At 45.2% G+C, this 19,084-nt stretch overlaps 1 protein-coding gene across 1 annotated transcript in view; it reads right to left on the bottom strand.

Moving 5' to 3' along the window:
* LOC135503917 (myelin transcription factor 1-like) overlaps positions 1 to 19,084 on the bottom strand; it is a 42,621-nt gene that overhangs the window by 19,766 nt on the left and 3,771 nt on the right. The window contains exons 2-8 of the mRNA XM_064922105.1: positions 18,254 to 18,311; positions 17,600 to 17,630; positions 13,625 to 13,947; positions 12,329 to 13,402; positions 10,679 to 10,825; positions 6,739 to 6,829; positions 6,433 to 6,561 (exon numbers count right to left, since the gene is read on the bottom strand). Coding sequence (XP_064778177.1) covers positions 6,433 to 6,561; positions 6,739 to 6,829; positions 10,679 to 10,825; positions 12,329 to 13,402; positions 13,625 to 13,947; positions 17,600 to 17,630; positions 18,254 to 18,311 — 1,853 coding nt within the window. The remainder of the gene's footprint in view (positions 1 to 6,432; positions 6,562 to 6,738; positions 6,830 to 10,678; positions 10,826 to 12,328; positions 13,403 to 13,624; positions 13,948 to 17,599; positions 17,631 to 18,253; positions 18,312 to 19,084) is intronic.

Here is a 19,084-nt window from a genome sequence, read left to right as displayed (position 1 = left end):
TGTAGAATTGTGTAGAATAGCCCTTTGTGCCAATTCAAATCAAATGCTTTTTTAAAGTCAATAAAGCAAGCAAAGATTTTGCCCTCTTTTTTTTGGTGGACGTGTTTATTAATTAGTGTGTGTAAGGTGTATATATGGTCAGTAGTGCGATGGTTAGGGAGAAAGCCAATTTGACATGTACTTATTGACATTTACTTATTACATTTTTTTCTTGAAGAAAGGTTTGAATTCTTGAATTCAAAATGCTACAGAAAATCTTTCCCAAGTTCTGGAGCCGCAGGTAACTTCATGGATGGTGTCTGGGCGAAGGAGAATGGCGTTCCCTCTGAACCTCTAAGTGACCCCATGAGGGTTACTACATTGGATGGAAGCCCTTTGGGATCTGGACTTGTCACTCATGTCACTACCTCCTTGCGACTTTCAGTTTCACAACACCAGGAATTGATGAACTTTCATTTGATCTCCTGTTCCGAGTTCCCTCTCGTCCTTGGATACCCCTGGCTTCACAGCCATAACCCTCACATCGACTGGTCTGTGGGCACTATCAAGCAGTGGGGTCCTACGTGCCAAGCTACTTGTATTTTCCCGAATTCCTCGAGTTCTACTCCCGAGTCTTTAGAATCCATCGACCTGACCCGAGTTCCCGAGTGTTACCATGACCTCAAACTGGTGTTTAGCAAACAGAGGGCCACCATGCTACCACCCCATAGACCTTATGATTGCCCCATCGACCTGTTTCCGGGCACTTGCCCCCCAGGGGTCGGATCTTTTCCCTATCTCCACCCGAACGAGCTGCTATGGATACCTACATCAAGGACGCTCTGGAAGCAGGCCTCATGCGTCCATCCACCTCCCGGCGGGAGCAGGGTTTTTCATTGTGGCCAAGAAAGACGGTGGATTACGTCCCTGCATCGACTACCGGGGACTCAATGCCATAACCGTCCGTAACCGTTACCCGCTACCCTTATGGCCACAGCCTTCGAGCTGCTCCAGGAAGCAGTTGTTTTCACTAAGCTTGACCTGCGGAACGCATACCATCTTGTGCGGATCAGACCTGGTGACGAGTGGAAGACCGCTTTCAACACGCCTACTGGTCACTATGAATACTTGGTGATGCCCTTCGGCCTGACCAACGCCCCAGCGGTGTTCCAAGCGCTCATAAACGATGTGCTTAGGGATATGCTTAACATATTTGTTTTCGTTTACTTGGATGACATCCTCATCTTTTCGAGCTCCCTTCAAGAACACACAAAGCATGTCAGACAAGTACTCAAACGCCTCCTAGACAGCCATCTGTACGTTAAGCCGGAAAAATGTGAATTCCATTCATCCCGAGTACAATTCCTGGGATTTGTAGTGGAACCCGGTCGAGTCCAAATGGACCCCAGGAAGGTAGGGGCGGTAGCGGATTGGCCCACTCCCAAATCCATTAAGGAAGTTCAGCGTTTCCTGGGCTTCACAAACTTTTACCGCAAGTTCATCAAGAACTTCAGCTTGGTGGCAGCCCTCTCTCAGCTTTAACCAAGGGTGGCAATGCAAGGTTTTTGTGGGGAAGAGAAGCTGAGACGGCCTTCCAAGGACTCAAGCAGCGCGTTCTGCTCCCATCCTGATACTACCGACTACGGATGAACCGTTTGTGGTGGAGGTAGACGCATCAGAGGTTGGTGTTGGAGCTGTCCTGTCTCAGAGGGGTGAAGACAAGAAGCTTCATCCGTGCGCTTTCTTCTCACACCGGCTTACCCCGGCTGAGAGGAACTACGATGTGGGGGATCGTGAACTCCTAGCGGTTAAGATGGCATTGAAGGAATGGAGACACTGGCTCGAGGGGGCTTCTCACCCGTTTCAAGTGCTTACGGACCACAAAAATCTGGAGTATATCCAGCAGGCGAAGCGGTTGAACTCTAGACAAGCTAGATGGTCTCTCTTCTTCAGTCGATTCCAGTTTATCCTCACCTATCGGCCCGGGTCGAAGAATCTCAAACCGGATGCATTGTCCCTAGTCTACGCTCCTGCCATTCGAGATGACACGGACATGCCTGTCCTTCCTGCTGCTAAGATCGTCGCTCCGATCTCGATAGCTTGAGACGAGCTCAAGCTATCGAACCGGACCCGAAAGGAGGCCCTGCCAATCGGTTGTTTGTCCCCAAGGCAGTGAGGACTCAGGTCCTTCTGTGGGGGCACTCCTCTCGCCTCACCTGTCACCCGGGCGTAGGTCGCACCTTGGAGTTCATCCAGCGTAAGTTCTGGTGGCCTACCATAAGAGAAGACGTTGCCACTTTCGTCAATGCCTGCCCCGTGTGCTGCCAGGGCAAATCTTCTCACCTCCACCCTCAAGGACTCCTTCACCCTTTACCTGTTCCCCACAGACCCTGGTCCCATATCTCATTGGACTTTATTACTGGCCTTCCTCCATCCCATGGCAATACTACTATCCTAGTCATAATCGACAGGTTTTCAAAGGCGGCCAGGTTCGTCCCTCTGACTAAGTTACCTTCTGCCAAGGAAACGGCTTAGTTGGTAATTAATCATGTGTTTCGAGTCTTCGGCATTCCTCAAGATATGGTTTCTGACAGAGGTCCCCAGTTCGCCTCAATGTTTTGGAAGGCCTTCTGCCAACTCATGGGAGCTTCTGCCAGTCTATCTTCAGGGTACCATCCGGAGTCCAACGGCCAAACAGAGAGGATGAATCAAGAGCTGGAAACCACCCTCCGATGTATGACTCGTAACAACCCGTCCACATGGTCGTCCTTTATTGTTTGGGCCGAATACGCGCACAAAACCTTGCGCTCCTCCTCCACTGGTATGTCCCCGCACGAGTGTCAGTTTGGCTATGCCCCTCCATTGTTCCCGGACCAGGAGGCAGAAGTCAGAGTTTTTTCTCCCCTTGTCCCGGCAGACAGACCTCCCCCTCCGCCTCGTGTCATTGGAGGCCAGCCGGCTTATACCGTCCATCGGATACTGGATTCCCGCAGGGTGCAGCGGTCCTGGCAGTATCTGGTGGACTGGGAAGGCTACGGTCCCAAGGAGCGCTCCTGGGTTCCTGCCAAAGACATACTGGACCCTGACCTCATTCGTCAGTTCAGGGCCCTCCACCCCGAGAGAGCTGGTAGGAACGACAGGAGCCGTTCCTAGGGGGGGGGGATTCTGTCAGGATTTGGCCAGGGTTGTTCCGGTTTTTGGTCACTAGATGCCCCCATTGTGCTTTTTGACCTTTTGCTTTCCCTTGATCCCCATTATTATTTGCACCTGTGCCTCGTTTCCCCTGATTGTATTTAAACCCTTAGTTTCCCTCAGTTCTTTGCTCTGTGTTTGTATGTTAGCACCCAGCCCTAGTATTCTGTGTACTCTTGTTGATCCCGGTGGACGCTCTTGTGGAATTCTGTTTTTTGTTCTTGTTTATTTATTTTTGAGTATCTTTTGAGGCTTTTTATGCTTTACCTACCACCTTGTGGATTTACCTTTTTGTCTTGGAGGATTACCTTGTGGATTACCTTGTTCTTGTGGAATTCCTTTTGAGGTTGTGGAGTTACATGTTTTCCTGAAGGACTTCACTTTTTACTTTATTAAATACACCGTCTCAAGTACTGCTGTGTCTGCCTCATCTTCTGGGTTCTGCTGACTATTCGTGGCTCAGTTGGTTAAGTGACTGTTTCTCACTCCGGAGACCCGGGTTCGTAACCGGGTCCTGACAAGGGCTACTGTATAAGGAGGGGTGTCCAAATATGTGGTGGTTACCTCCCGCATCAGTGTAGTCAGGCTCAGAACCTGTTCTTGCATTGAAATCTCCACAAAGGTGCACTTTACCCTGTGCCTGAAATGTAATGATTTCTGTCTGGAGATTGTCAAAAAACTGATCATCATAATATGATGAATCTGAAGGAGGAGCATAAGCTGCACATATGTATACATCATTGTCACAATAGATTGTACCTTTTTTCATTTCATCCAGCGCTAAGTCCTGCTTATGCCAAATGATGATTCCACCTGAGTCTCGGCCCCGTTTATGTTTGATTGATGGTAGTAAACTTTCTCTATAGCCTGAGGGACACTGAGACTCTCTGAGAGTCTCTCTCTCTCTCTCTCTCAATTCAATTCAATTCAATTCAAGGGCTTTATTGGCATGGGAAACATGTGTTAACATTGCCAAAGCAAGTGAGGTAGATAATATATAAAGTGAATATATATAAAGTGAAATAAACAATAAAAATTAACAGTAAACATTACACATACAGAAGTTTCAAAACAATAAAGGCATTACAAATGTCATATTATATATATACAGTGTTTTAACAATGTATAAATGGTAAGGGACACAAGATAAAAAAAAAAAATAAGCATAAATATGGGTTGTATTTACAATGGTGTGTGTTCTTCACTGGTTGCCCTTTTCTCGTGGCAACAGGTCACAAATCTTGCTGCTGTGATGGCACACTGTGGAATTTCACCCAGTAGATATGGGAGTTTATCAAAATTGGATTTGTTTTCGAATTCTTTGTGGATCTGTGTAATCTGAGGGAAATATGTCTCTCTAATATGGTCATACATTGGGCAGGAGGTTAGGAAGTGCAGCTCAGTTTCCACCTCATTTTGTGGGCAGTGAGCACATAGCCTGTCTTCTCTTGAGAGCCATGTCTGCTTATGGCGGCCTTTCTCAATAGCAAGGCTATGCTCACTGAGTCTGTACATAGTTAAAGCTTTCCTTAATTTTGGGTCAGTCACAGTGGTCAGGTATTCTGCCGCTGTGTACTCTCTGTGTAGGGCCAAATAGCAATCTTGTTTGCTCTGTTTTTTTGTTAATTCTTTCCAATGTGTCAAGTAATTATCATTTTTTTTCTCATGATTTGGTTGGGTCTAATTGTGCTGCTGTCCTGGGGCTCTGGGAGGAGATGACTTCTGTTGTGTTCACAGACACACAGGCAGGCTGGGAGGAGATGGCTGGTGTTGTGTTCACAGACAGACAGGCAGGCTGGGAGGAGATGGCTGGTGTTGTGTTCACAGACACACAGGCAGGCTGGGAGGAGATGGCTGGTGTTGTGTTCACAGACACACAGGCAGGCTGGGAGGAGATGGCTGGTGTTGTGTTCACAGACAGACAGGCAGGCTGGGAGGAGATGGCTGGTGTTGTGTTCACAGACACACAGGCAGGCTGGGAGGAGATGGCTGGTGTTGTGTTCACAGACACCCAGGCAGGCTGGGAGGAGATGGCTGGTGTTGTGTTCACAGACACCCAGGCAGGCTGGGAGGAGATGGCTTCTGTTGTGTTCATAGACCGACAGTGGTGAACTGAGCGGTGTGCTTTCTGCCCTTTGATCACTGGGATACCCTCTCTCTCTCTCTTTTTATTCAATGTGGATTCCATTATTATAAGGATATCATGTGACATACTTAGCCAGCTCTGGTGTGTTCTCTGCACACATAACAGACCAGCTCATTTGAATGACAATGGGGGGAAAAAACAAGGTTTTATATTTTAATGCTTGTCTGTTTTGTCGGACCACAGACGAGGTTCCTCAAGGAAAGCAATTATTTCCCCCTTATCCTCTCAATTCCCTGTAACTCGCATAATTATCTTATCGGGCGGCATTATTAATGAAAATACCAAGAAAGGAGCATGTACTTAGCATAATACCTCTGTCTGGTCGTTAACAGTAATTATAATTATTTTGGCATGATGGGGGTGAATAGAGGATGACATGACAAAAACACATCATTGCAGTAGAGCTAAAACTGTGGTGTCCTGATTGACACTTCGCGCGGGGTTTCGCAATTGACAACAACACAAGTGGTGTTGAGCAGCCAAGGTTACGGCAGATACTGTATGAAGTCTCTGTGAACTAGAAGTCGACCGATTCATCGGAATGGTCGATTAATTAGGGCCTATTTCAAGTTTTCATAACAATCGGAAATCGGTCATTTTGGATGCCAATTTGTTATTTATTTTTATTTTTTACACCTTTATTTAATCTTTATTTAACGAGGCAAGTCAGTTAAGAACACATTCTTATTGCAATTTGAACGTTTAAACCAAATTGAACGTTTCATTATTTATTTGAGGCTACATTTATTTTATTGATGTATTATATTAAGTTAAAATAAGTGTTCATTCAGTATTGTTATAATTGTCATTATTACAAAAACATTAAAAAAAAATTGGTTGATTAATTGGTATCGGCTTTCTTTGTCCTCCAATAAATCGGTATCGGCGTTGAAAAATCATAATCGGTCGACCTCTACTGTGAACTGCCTGTACCCACTAGAGAGATATGGAGAGAGAGAGACAGACAGACAGAGAGACAGAGAGAGAGACAGAGAGATAGACCGAGAGAGAGACAGAGAGAGAGAGATAAAGACAGAGAGAGAGAGTGAGAGATACAGAGAACGAGAGATATAGAGAACGAGAGATACAGAGAGAGAGAGGTGACCAATCATTACCTCAGGACTCGGTCATTGTTGTTGGGACTTTCTTTGAGGTGCTCTCTGATTGGCTGGGAGAGATGCTGCTTGTCAAGGTTGAGGCTCTTGGACAGCTTCTCTGCGGCTGCGATGGGGCATCCTGACAAACTGGGATAACCAATAAGAGGAGAGAGTGAATACTGGGGAGAAGTCAGGCTGCTGTCAATGTATGTCTACATCAAACTGAATTAGAGTGACATATACAGAGCATGCATTCATATAGATTAACATATACTGACACACACACACACACACACACACGCACGCACACACATTGTAGAGTACCTGCGGTGGGTGTTACGGTTGCTGTTAACATGACCCTGTCCAGTGCAGCCTGGAGTAGGACACTTCAGCACGTTCTCATGCATGGCCAGGACTGGAGAGGACACATACACAGGAGAATATTATGATTATTAGTATTACTATATTATTATATTATTATATTATAACTATTATTATAATATTATTATTTTATTATTATTATTTTATTATTATTACTATTACTATTATATTATGATTATATTATTATAATTACTAGTATTATTATATTATGATTATTATTATTATATGATTATTATATGATTATTATTATTATTACTATTATATTATATAATAAATAATTATTACTATTACTATTATATTATGATTATATAATAAATAATTATTACTATTACTATTATATTATGATTATATAATAAATAATTATTACTATTACTATTATATTATTAACATTATTATGACTATAATATTATAATATTATTATAATATTATTATTATTACTATTACTATTATATTATGATTATATAATAATTATTACTAGTATTATTATTATATTATTATTATTACTAGTATTATTATTACTAGTATTATTATTACTAGTATTATTATTACTAGTATTATTATATTATTATTATTTATATTATTATTATTAATATTATTATTATAATATTATTATTATTATAATATTATTATGATTATAGTATTATTAGTACTATTATTATTATGATTATATTATTACTATTACTATTACTATTATATTATGATTATGATTATAATATTATTATGGGATTATAATAGTATGATTATATTATTATTACTATTATTAGTATATTATAATATTATTGTGATTATAATATTATTATTATTACTATAATTATTATGATTATTATTATGATTATAATATTATTATTGTTATATTATTATTGTATTATTATTGTTACTATGAGTATTACTATTATTATTATTATTATTCTTTCTATTCTTACTATTCTTATTAACATTATTATTGTTATTATTATTATACTATCATTATTATTACTATTATATTACTATTATTAATACCATTATTATTAGTACTATTATTATTATTACTATTATTAATACTATTAAGATTATTATTATTATTATTATTAACATGTTCTCTACTCTGTCACATACAAGAATGCGTTTTTTCCTGTGTGACTTGGAGAGGGTATTGGGTTAAGGGATATTCAGTATAGAGTATTGGGTATAGAGTATAGAGTATTGGGTATTGGGTATAGAGTATAGGGTATAGAGTATAGAGTATAGAGTAAAGAGTATTGGGTATAGAGTATTGGGTGTAGGGTATAGAGTATAGAGTAAAGAGTATTGGGTATAGAGTATTGGGTGTAGGGTATAGAGCATAGAGTATAGAGTATAGAGTATAGAGTTAAGAGTATTGGGTATAGAGTATTGGGTGTAGGGTATAGAGTATAAGAGTATTGGGTATAGAGTATTGGGTGTAGGGTATAGAGTATAGAGTAAAGAGTATTGGGTATAGAGTATTGGGTGTAGGGTATAGAGTATAGAGTAAAGAGTATTGGGTATAGAGTATTGGGTGTAGGGTATAGCATATAGGGTATAGACTACTTGTCAGGATTTGGCCAGGATTGTTCAGGTTTTGATCACTAGATGCCCCCATTGTGCTTTTTTGACCCTTTTGTTTTTCCCTTGTTCTAGTTAGTTAGTTATTAGTTGCACCTGTGGATTTACATTTTTGCCTGAAGATCTTTTCCTTTTTCTTTATTAAATCACCGTCTCAAGTACTGCTGTTTCTGCCTCATCTTCTGGGTTCTGCCGACCTATTAGGTTCTCAGTTTACGAAGTGACTGTTTCTCACACCGGAGACCCGAGTTCGTAACCGGGTCCTGACACTACTGGATACAGAGTATAGGGTATTGGGTATAGAGGATAGAGTATAGGGTATTGGGTATATCATATTGGGTATAGAGTATAGAGTACTGGATATAGAGAATAGGGTATTGGGTATAGACTACTGGATAGGGATATACAGTAGTATATAGTGTATAGGTTATTGGTATAGGATATAGGCTATTGGGATATGTTATTGGTATAGGTTATTGGGTATTGATATACTATTTGGGTATTGTGTACTGGGTATAGGGAGGTTAGTGTATAGGTTATTATTGTTATATAGAGTATATAGGGTATAGTATTGGGTACTGGGTATTGTGTATGGGTATAGATATAGGGTATGGGTATATTATAGGTTATTGGTATATTAGGTATTGTTATAGTATATGGTACTGGGTATTGGTACTGGGTATTGGGTATATTATTGGTATAGGTTACTGGGTTATAGGGTATAGGTTATTGGTTTAGGTTACTAGGTATTGTTATAGGGTATAGTATAGAGTATTGGGTTATTGGTATAGGAGTATTGTTATAGAGTATTGGGTACTGGGTATTGTGTACTGGGTATAGAGTATAGGGTACTGGGTATTGTGTACTGGGTATAGAGTATAGGTTACTGGGTATTGTTATAGAGTATATGGTACTGGGTATTAGGGTACTGGGTATTGGGTATAGGTTATTGGTATAGGTTACTAGGTATTGTTATAGGGTATAGAGTATTGGGTATAGAGTATTGGGTATAGAGTATTGGGTACTGGGTATAGAGTATAGGGTACTGGGTATATCATATTGGGTATAGGTTATTGGTATAGGGGTTACTAGGTATTGTTATAGGGTATAGAGGTATGGGTATAGGTTATTGGTATATACTATTTGGTATTGGGTACAGGGAATAGTGTATAGGTTATTGGTATAGGATATAGGGTATAGGGTACTGGGTATATGTTATTGGTATAGGGTATTGGGTATTGATATAGGGTACTGGGTATAGGGTACTGGGTATTGTGTACTGGGTATAGGGTATAGGTTATTGGTTTAGGTTACTAGGTATTGTTATAGGGTATAGAGTATTGGGTATAGAGTATTGGGTATAGAGTATTGGGTACTGGGTATTGTGTACTGGGTATAGAGTATAGGGTACTGGGTATATGGTATAGGTTATTGGTATAGGTTACTAGGTATTGTTATAGAGTTATACTGGGTATACTGGGAGTATTGGGTATATTGTTATAGGGTATAGAGTATTGGGTATAGAGTATTGGGTACTGGGTATTGGGTATAGGTTATTGGTATAGGTTACTAGGTATTGTTATAGGGTATAGAGTATTGGGTATAGAGTATAGGGTACTGGGTTTAGGGTATAGGTTATTGGTATAGGTTACTAGGTATTGTTATAGGGTATAGGCGTATTGGGTAGTATTGGGTATAGGGTACTGGGTATAGGATATAGGTTATTGGTTTAGGTTACTAGGTATTGTTATAGGGTATAGGCGTATATTGTTATAGGGTATATTGGGTAGTATAGGGTACTGGGTATAGGTACTGGGTATAGGGTATAGGTTATTGGTATAGGTTACTAGGTATTGTTATAGGGTATAGAGTATAGAGTATAGGGTACTGGGTATAGGGTACAGGTTATTGGTATAGGTTACTAGGTATTGTTATAGGGTATAGCGTATAGAGTATAGGGTACTGGGTATAGGGTATAGGGTACTAGGTATTGTTATAGGGTATAGGTTATTGGTATAGGTTATTGGTATAGGTTACTAGGTATTGTTATAGGGTATAGAGTATTGGGTATATAGTATAGGGTACTGGGTATAGGGTATAGGTTATTGGTTTAGGTTACTAGGTATTGTTATAGGGTATAGCGTATAGAGTATAGGGTACTGGGTATAGGGTATAGGTTATTGGTATAGGTTACTAGGTATTGTTATAGGGTATAGCGTATTGGGTATAGAGTATAGGGTACTGGGTATAGGGTATAGGTTATTGGTATAGGTTACTAGGTATTGTTATAGGGTATAGAGTATTGGGTATAGGTACTGACTCTCAGGAGGGATCCTGTCCTTGTGTGGACAACCAGACAGGCTGCGGTGGTGGGGGTAGAGTCCAGTAACATGACCAGTCCCGTCACAACCAGGGGTGGGGCATTTGATCTCCCTCTTCTCTGGCCTGCTGCCTTCTGTAGAGACAGCTAGAAGATATACAACATACCACTGCTTAACCATCTGCCTGAAAGCACTGTCAAACACACTACAGGAAATACACATTGAATCAAACAAAAAAATGCACACATTAGACAATTCATTGTATATAGTCTTGTGGATGATTTGTATGTGTGGAGCAGGGAACTCATTTGGTCAAACTGAAGAGTGAAAAGGACACTGTATAAGTGGTAGTATTAATGTATACATTAGAGAACTGAGGAGCCCTGTTCACTATTACTATGCTGGAGGGAGAAAAAGGGAAGAGGTGGGAAAGCGATGCTCTATTGGCCTCCAAATTGAATGTTAACGAGACATGCGCCTTCTAATTAGTGCTGGGCAGAACATGAGCATCGCCACAGGAGGGAAGAACGGGGACAGGCTGCCCCACTAGGCACGGCCTGTTAGTGTCAGAGGCATGACAAATGGGAACGGTGCCAGGACACAACTAGGCCCAAACAATAACACATTAATAAACACTGCACCAATTTCATTATGGAGTCTCTCTCTCTCTCTCCCTCTCTCCCTCCCTCTCTCCCTCTCTACCCCTCTCTAAACTCACTGATGAGTATCTGTGGTCTGTTTCTATTTGATAATGTATTGTAATATGGGAGACTGGTCCAATGGGTTTCTATTTGAAAGCTCTCTGGGGTCTAGGCTGGGTATCCGTAAAGCTCTCTGGGGGTTTAGGCTGGGTTTCTGTAAAGCTCTCTGGGGGTTTAGGCTGGGTATCTGTAAAGCTCTCTGGGGTTTTAGGCTTGGTATCCGTAAAGCTCTCTGGGGTTTTAGACTGGGTATCTGTAAAGCTCTCTGGGGTTTTAGACTGGGTATCTGTAAAGCTCTCTGGGGTTTTAGGCTTGGTATCCGTAAAGCTCTCTGGGGTTTTAGACTGGGTATCTGTAAAGCTCTCTGGGGTTTTAGGCTTGGTATCTGGGGTTTTAGACTGGGTATCTGTAAAGCTCTCTGGGGTTTTAGACTGGGTATCTGGGGTTTTAGACTGGGTATCTGTAAAGCTCTCTGGGGGTTTGGGGCTCTCTGGGGTTTTAGACTGGGTATCCGTAAAGCTCTCTGGGGTTTAGGCTTGGTATCCGTAAAGCTCTCTGGGGGTTTAGGCTGGGTATCTGTAAAGCTCTGGGGGTTTAGGCTGGTTTTAAAGCTCTGGGGGTTTGGGTATCTGTAAAGCTCTCTGGGGTTTTAGGCTTGGTATCTGTAAAGCTCTCTGGGGGTTTAGGCTTGGTATCCGTAAAGCTCTCTGGGGGTTTAGGCTGGGTATCTGTAAAGCTCTCTGGGGTTTTAGACTGGGTATCTGTAAAGCTCTCTGGGGTTTTAGACTGGGTATCCGTAAAGCTCTCTGGGGTTTTAGGCTTGGTATCCGTAAAGCTCTCTGGGGGTTTAGGCTGGGTATCTGTAAAGCACTTTGTGACAACTGCTGGTGTAAAAATGGCTTTATAAAATGCATTTGATTTATTGATTGATTGGAACGCCATCCATACCTTTGCTGCTGAAGCAGCTGTTGCGCATGGTGTTCAGGTGTTTGGGCCGGTCGTCCATATTGAAGTAGCGGTGGTGGAGCTCCGGGGTGACAGCGGGGTGACGGAGGAGGAGGAGGTCGCGAGGCCCCTTCACCTGTTCTGCCTTCAGGGCGATGGCCTGCTCCAGGAGCCCCAGATTTCCCCGGGTCATATCATACGTCTCTGACTCATCCGTCCACCTCTGAGACAAACTATCATCTTCCTCCTCCTCCTCGTCCTCCTCATCACCATCTTCATCTTCATAGTCCTTCCCCGAATCCTCTGAGCGCACCTCGATTATGTTAGAGGCTGCTGAGGCCTTATGGGAGATGTAGTGCTGTAAGGGGCTGACTCTGTGGGGATTGTAGTTCTCCAGTGGGATGGTCCTGTGGGGATTGTAGTTCTCCAGGAGGCTGGTCCTGTGGGGGTTGTAGTTCTCCCGTGGGCTGGTCCTGTGGGGGTTGTAGTTTTCTAGGAGGCTGGTCCTTTTGGGCATGTAGTGCTTTGTAGTTCTGTCCCCCTGTGTGGCTGGTCCCTGAGCTGCATTGCTGCTAATGGAGTTAGAGGTGGGCAGGACGACAGGGTGCACTCTCTCATCCACCTCCTCAATGTCATCTTCCTCCTCCTCTTCATTCAGGATCTCCTGTGGCTGGTGCTCTGCTTCTCTCCTCTCCTCTTCATACTCTTCCTCCTCCTCGTCTTCCTCAGCCTTGTCCTGCTGCTGGTGAATGTCTCCAGTGAAATACGGGTGCTCAAAGGTTCTCTGTGTCACAGCCTCCCTAGTCTCCTCAATCTCATCTTCCTCTTCCTCCTCCTCCTCTACTGGGTGTTCCACTGCCACAGTGGCGTGCTCCACAGCTGTGATATCCTTCTCTGTCTCCATGGTAACGTGCGCCTGTGAGGTGGTCTCTGCGGTGTCGGGGACCCTGCCCAGGTATAGTAGAGAGTTGGCTAGGATCTGATGGTAGCTGGAGTAGTCCGCTCTCTGAGGCCACTCCCCCTCCTCAGCTTTACATGTTGTTTTACTGGATCCCGGCTCAATGATCATGCATTCTTCTGTGGGAGAGTCAAGGACACGTTGGTGAGTTAGAAACAGCAATGGAAAGGAGAGGTATTTAGTTACCATCATCCTCTCTGTCATCCACTCCCTCCTTGTCATGATCCGAATGATATCATCATTAATAAACAGTGCCCGTTAATATGAGTCACACATCATGATCACTTGGTTCATTGTGAGTCATGGTGGTGTGTGTTTACAGTACAGTGTACAGCACCTACCTTCATCTGAATCTATGCTCTCCTCTTTCTGCTCTGTCACGTTCTCCTCCTCTTCCTCCTCTTCCTCCTGTTCCTCCTCTGGCTTTTCTTCCTGCTGTGCCTGTGGTTGTTCCTCTGTCTTCTCTTCCTTCTCCTTGTCCTCCTCTTCCTCCTCCTTGGCCTCCCCCTCCACCTCCTCCTCGCTGCTCCCATCGCTGTCCACGCTGAAGCCCTCGTCCATGGCCAGCTTTAGAGGGCGGGACTTCCTTTTAGAAGATGGCTGCTCCTGCTCTGCCTCAGCATCCGCCAGACGTCTCTTCCTGACCAATGGGCAGCCCAGCACACTGCACGGGAACAGGGGCAGAGAGTGAGAAAGGGAGCGGGGGGGGGGGTGTTGGGAAGAGAGGGGGAGAGGGAGAAAGGGAGAAGGGGTGTTGGAAGAGAGGGGAGGAGAGGGGGTGTTGGGAAGAGAGGGGGAGAGGGAGAAAGGGAGAGGGGGTGTTGGGAAGAGAGGGGGAGAGGGAGAAAGGGAGTGGGGGTGTTGGAAAGGGGGAGAGGGGAGAGGGGGTGTTGGGAAGAGAGGGGAGATGGAGAAAGGGAGCGGGGGGGTGTTGGGAAGAGAGGGGGAGAGGGAGAGATGGAGGGAGGGGTGTTGGGGAGAGAGAGGTGTTTGGGAAGGGAGGGGGAGAGGGGGAGAGGGGGAAGAGAACCCCGAGGGGTGCATCTTCAGTCATGAGCATCAAACATAGCTTATGGAGAGGTGGAAACTCAAAGCATAACAAAACAAAACAAACCAAACAATAATACAAACATGCCTATCAATGAGTTAAAATGCCATGGAGATCTGAGATGAATAATGGAGGGATGCTGAGTGTACTGCACTATGCCTGGAGGAAAGATCTGTTTCTCGCTCTTACATTACAACCAATCACAGCCAACTGACTGGAACTTTAATGAACACACAACGAGAGGCAGTGGAGGATCAAATTCAATAAAGCCTAGAAAACAGAGGGAGTGGAGGGAATCTATAAACACGGTTCATCTGGAAATTGGTTCTTGAATGAATACACATGTAAATAAATGTAATTTGTAATATCTTTCCAATAAGCTGGAGTCACGATGCAGCGAGCGGCCCCAGGTCTACAGGGGTCTTCTTGGTAAGACAGAGGGAGCGGCCCCAGGTCTACAGGGGTCTTCTTGGTAAGACAGAGGGAGCGGCCCCAGGTCTACAGGGGTCTTCTGGGTAAGACAGAGGGAGCGGCCCCAGGTCTACAGGGGTCTTCTGGGTAAGACAGAGTTAGCGGCCCCAGGTCTACAGGGGTCTTCTGGGTAAGACAGAGGGAGCGGCCCCAGGTCTACAGGGGTCTTCTGGGTAAGACAGAGGGAGCGGCCCCAGGTCTACAGGGGTCTTCTTGGTAAGACAGAGGGAGCGGCCCCAGGTCTACAGGGGTCTTCTGGGTAAGACAGAGGGAGCGGCCCCAGGTCGACAGGGGTCTTCTGGGTAAGACAGAGGGAGCGGTCCCAGGTCTACAGGGGTCTTCTTGGAAAGACAGAGGAGCGGCCCCAGGTCTACAGGGGTCTTCTTGGTAAGACAGAGGAGCGGCCCCAGGTCTACAGGGGTCTTCTTGGTAAGACAGAGGAGCGGCCCCAGGTCTACAGGGGTCTTCTGGGTAAGACAGAGGGAGCGGCCCCAGGTCTACAGGGGTCTTCTGGGTAAGACAGAGGGAGCGGCCCCAGGTCTAGGTGGGGTCTTCTTGGTAAGACAGAGGGGGGGCCCCAGGTCGACAGGGGTCTTCTGGGTAAGACAGAGGGAGCGGCCCCAGGTCTACAGGGGTCTTCTTGGTAAGACAGAGGGAGCGGCCCCAGGTCTACAGGGGTCTTCTTGGTAAGACAGAGGGAGCGGCCCCAGGTCTACAGGGGTCTTCTGGGTAAGACAGAGGGAGCGGCCCCAGGTCTACAGGGGTCTTCTTGGTAAGACAGAGGGAGCGGCGTAGAACAGTGTGTCAGACAGGAACTTATTAGGGTTGTTCTGAGACCCAGGAGGGCTGGGGGTGTAGATGGGGGTTGTTCTGAGACCCAGGAGGGCTGGGGGTGTAGATGGGGGTTGTTCTGAGACCCAGGAGGGCTGGGGGCTGAGGGGGTAGACGGGGGTTGTTCTGAGACCCAGGAGGGCTGAGGGTGTAGGTGGGGGTTGTTCTGAGACTCAGGAGGGCTGGGGGCTGAGGGGGTAGGTGGGGGTGGGGGTTGTTCTGAGACCCAGGAGGGCTGAGGGGGTAGGTGGGGATTGGCTGCCCTACCTTCTGTGTCGTGAATATCTCCCACTGATGTGGCCAGAGCATCCAGGGGTGGGGCAGGTGAATGGAGTCAGAGACAAATTTTCACATTTTACAAATTTTGTCCTTTGGAGAATTGATGATAATAGGTGAAAGAAAATAATGAAAAGTGTAGTAAAAATAATAAATATAACACACACACACACATGCACGCACACGCGCACAGACACGTGCGCACACACACACACACACACACACACAGACACACACACACACACACACACACACACACACACACACACACACACACACACACACACACACACACACACACACACACACACACACACACACACAGCCAAGGACTCCTAGATCATGCAAAGAAAGAATTACAAGTGGTAGTAACCAAGAACAAATGTGTCATCCATCAAGCTGGCCAATCCAATTTCATGTGATAGAGATCACGCCAGGCGTTTCTTAATTTCCCCTCTCAGAAGTCATCTACAGGTGCCCTCACAGTCTACAGGTGCCCTCACAGTCTACAGATGGCCCTCACAGTCTACAGATGGCCCTCACAGTCTACAGGTGGCCCTCACAGTCTACAGGTGGCCCTCACAGTCTACAGGTGGCTCTCACAGTCTACAGGTGGCCCTCACAGTCTACAGGTGGCCCTCACAGTCTACAGGTGGCCCTCACAGTCTACAGGTGGCCCTCACAGTCTACAGGTGGCCCTCACAGTCTACAGGTGGCCCTCACAGTCTACAGGTGGCCCTCACAGTCTACAGGTGGCCCTCACAGTCTACAGATGGCCCTCACAGTCTACAGGTGGCCCTCACAGTCTACAGGTGGCTCTCACAGTCTACAGGTGGCCCTCACAGTCTACAGGTGGCCCTCACAGTCTACAGGTGGCCCTCACAGTCTACAGGTGGCCCTCACAGTCTACAGGTGGCCCTCACAGTCTACAGGTGGCCCTCACAGTCTACAAGTGGCCCTCACAGTCTACAGGTGGCCCTCACAGTCTATAGGTGGCCCTCACAGTCTACAAGTGGCCTTCACAGTCTACAGGTGTCCCTCACAGTCTACAGGTGGTCCACACAGTCTACAGGTGGCCCACACTGTCTACGGGTTATTATTACTTATTAGAATGCTGTATTTGCATTTTTAAATGAGACAGGAGCCTCTACAGCACCTCAAGGGGGTTTTGAGTGCAGCAGAGACCTGATCAATGCTTAAGGGTGAAGTGAGACAAATTATTATTTTGGGAGTGGAGACGATGTTGGTCATGACTGAGGAGGTTCAGTAGATGAGTTCTCTCCTCTCTTCTCCTCTTAAAGGTCGGTTTTCTCATCTCTACTCTTATAGACATGCTCCCCAGGGAATGGTTGGTTGGGTCATGACTGATGAGGTTCAGTGGATGATGAACCCAGTACCATGCAGGTTATGCTCATGGGGGGGGGAGGAAGAGGAAGAGGAGGAGAAGGACAAGAAGAAGAAGGTTTCTGTTTAAGCGCAGTATATTAAAAGGGTTCAACTTGGACCAGGAAGTAAAACAACGAAGTTACTATGGGCGTTATGATCATTCTCGTCATGTGACAAGCAGTCTGTATGACTGACATGTGCAGTATGACAAAACAAGACTAGAGTATAACGTTTCCGCTTAGCGAGATACACACTTAGACAGACAAACAACGTACAACAGGATGAAGTATTGTACAGCGCTTACCTCAGCTCTTGTCCAACGAGCTTGGTGGGAACTAGAGAACCAATAAGAGACGAGCAAAGGTGAACCAGCTGAAAGCTGCACTGCAGAAGGAACTAGTTACAATCAATAAATCACAAATGCATAAGAATCCCTGGAGGATCTTCACAGAAATAACCAGAAATATACAGACATTTGAAAAAAAAAATACAAAACATATACAGAAATAAATAGAAATATACAGAAATATACATTCATTATCGGGTGAAAAATTTACGACCTACACACACAGGCAACAACAAACAGAACACACACACACACACGCACGCACGCACGCACGCACACACACACACAGCCAAGGACACCTAGATCAGTCAAATTGCTCTGCGCTGATCAGAAGAAATATACAATTACATGCAGACTTCAGCATTAATTGTTGCAGTTAAGTAATTCATAATTAAAAGAAAAACTACCTACATCAGATAAAATACTGCATTTCATTCAGGCGACTTAATTATCTTAAAATTAAAATAATCATAGTCTATGATCAACAATACTATAAGCTGTTGGCTGCTCGAGGGAATTGATTGGAAATATCATTAAGTGTTCGTTATGGCCATTGGAGAAAATCTCTCTCCTCATAGTCAGGCCTCCCTGTGGCATGAGAGCTGAACTCACCTCTGATTCCCTTGGAGCGTGTGCGTGTGCTTCGCGTGTCATCACTCTCTACACTCATCTGTCACAAAGGAAAGAGGTCACAGAGAGTCAAGACAGGTCAGGACAGGTCAGGACAGGTCAAGACAGGTCAGGACAGGTCAAGACAGCTCAGGACAGGTTTTAATGGAAGAGGAAATGACAGAAGAACAGCAGCCATTACAGACTAACACCCACTCACAGTTACAGTTCAAATGCATGTGGACTTACATGTATCCAACATAATATCCACATCTGATTATATACAGAGTACACACAATGTCACCCCTCCTCCTCTCTCCCCTCCTTCTCTCTCCCCACCTTCTCTCTCCCCCTCCTCCTCTCTCCTCACTTCCTCTTTCCCCTCCTCTCTCCCCACCTCTCTCCCCACCTCCTCTCTCCTCACCTCCTCTTTCCCCTCCTCCTCTCCCCCCTCCTCTCTCCCCACCTCCTCTCTCCTCACCTCCTCTTTCCCCTCCTCCTCTCCCCCTCCTCTCTCCCCTCCTCCTCTCTCCACCCTCCTCCTCTCCACCCCCCTCCTCTCCACCCCCTCCTCTCCATCCCCTCCTCCTTTCTCCCCCTCCTCCTCCCCCTTTCTCCCCCACCTCTCCCCCTTCCTCTCTCCTCTCTCCCCCTTCCTCTCCCCGTTTCTCTCCCCCTTTCCTCTCCCCCCTCCTCCTCTCTCCACCTAACCTAGGAGTGTTCTCTCCTCTTCCACTGTTGCCATACATCATCATAAAGAGAGAGAGAATGAGATTGAGCGAGCGAGAGAAACAGCAAATGAATCAACGTGAAGTTACACAGATAAAAAAATCA

This window comes from Oncorhynchus masou, chromosome 18 (assembly GCF_036934945.1).
Source record: "Oncorhynchus masou masou isolate Uvic2021 chromosome 18, UVic_Omas_1.1, whole genome shotgun sequence".
Lineage (NCBI taxonomy): Eukaryota > Metazoa > Chordata > Actinopteri > Salmoniformes > Salmonidae > Oncorhynchus > Oncorhynchus masou.
This window is presented reverse-complemented; position numbering and strand designations above follow the sequence as displayed.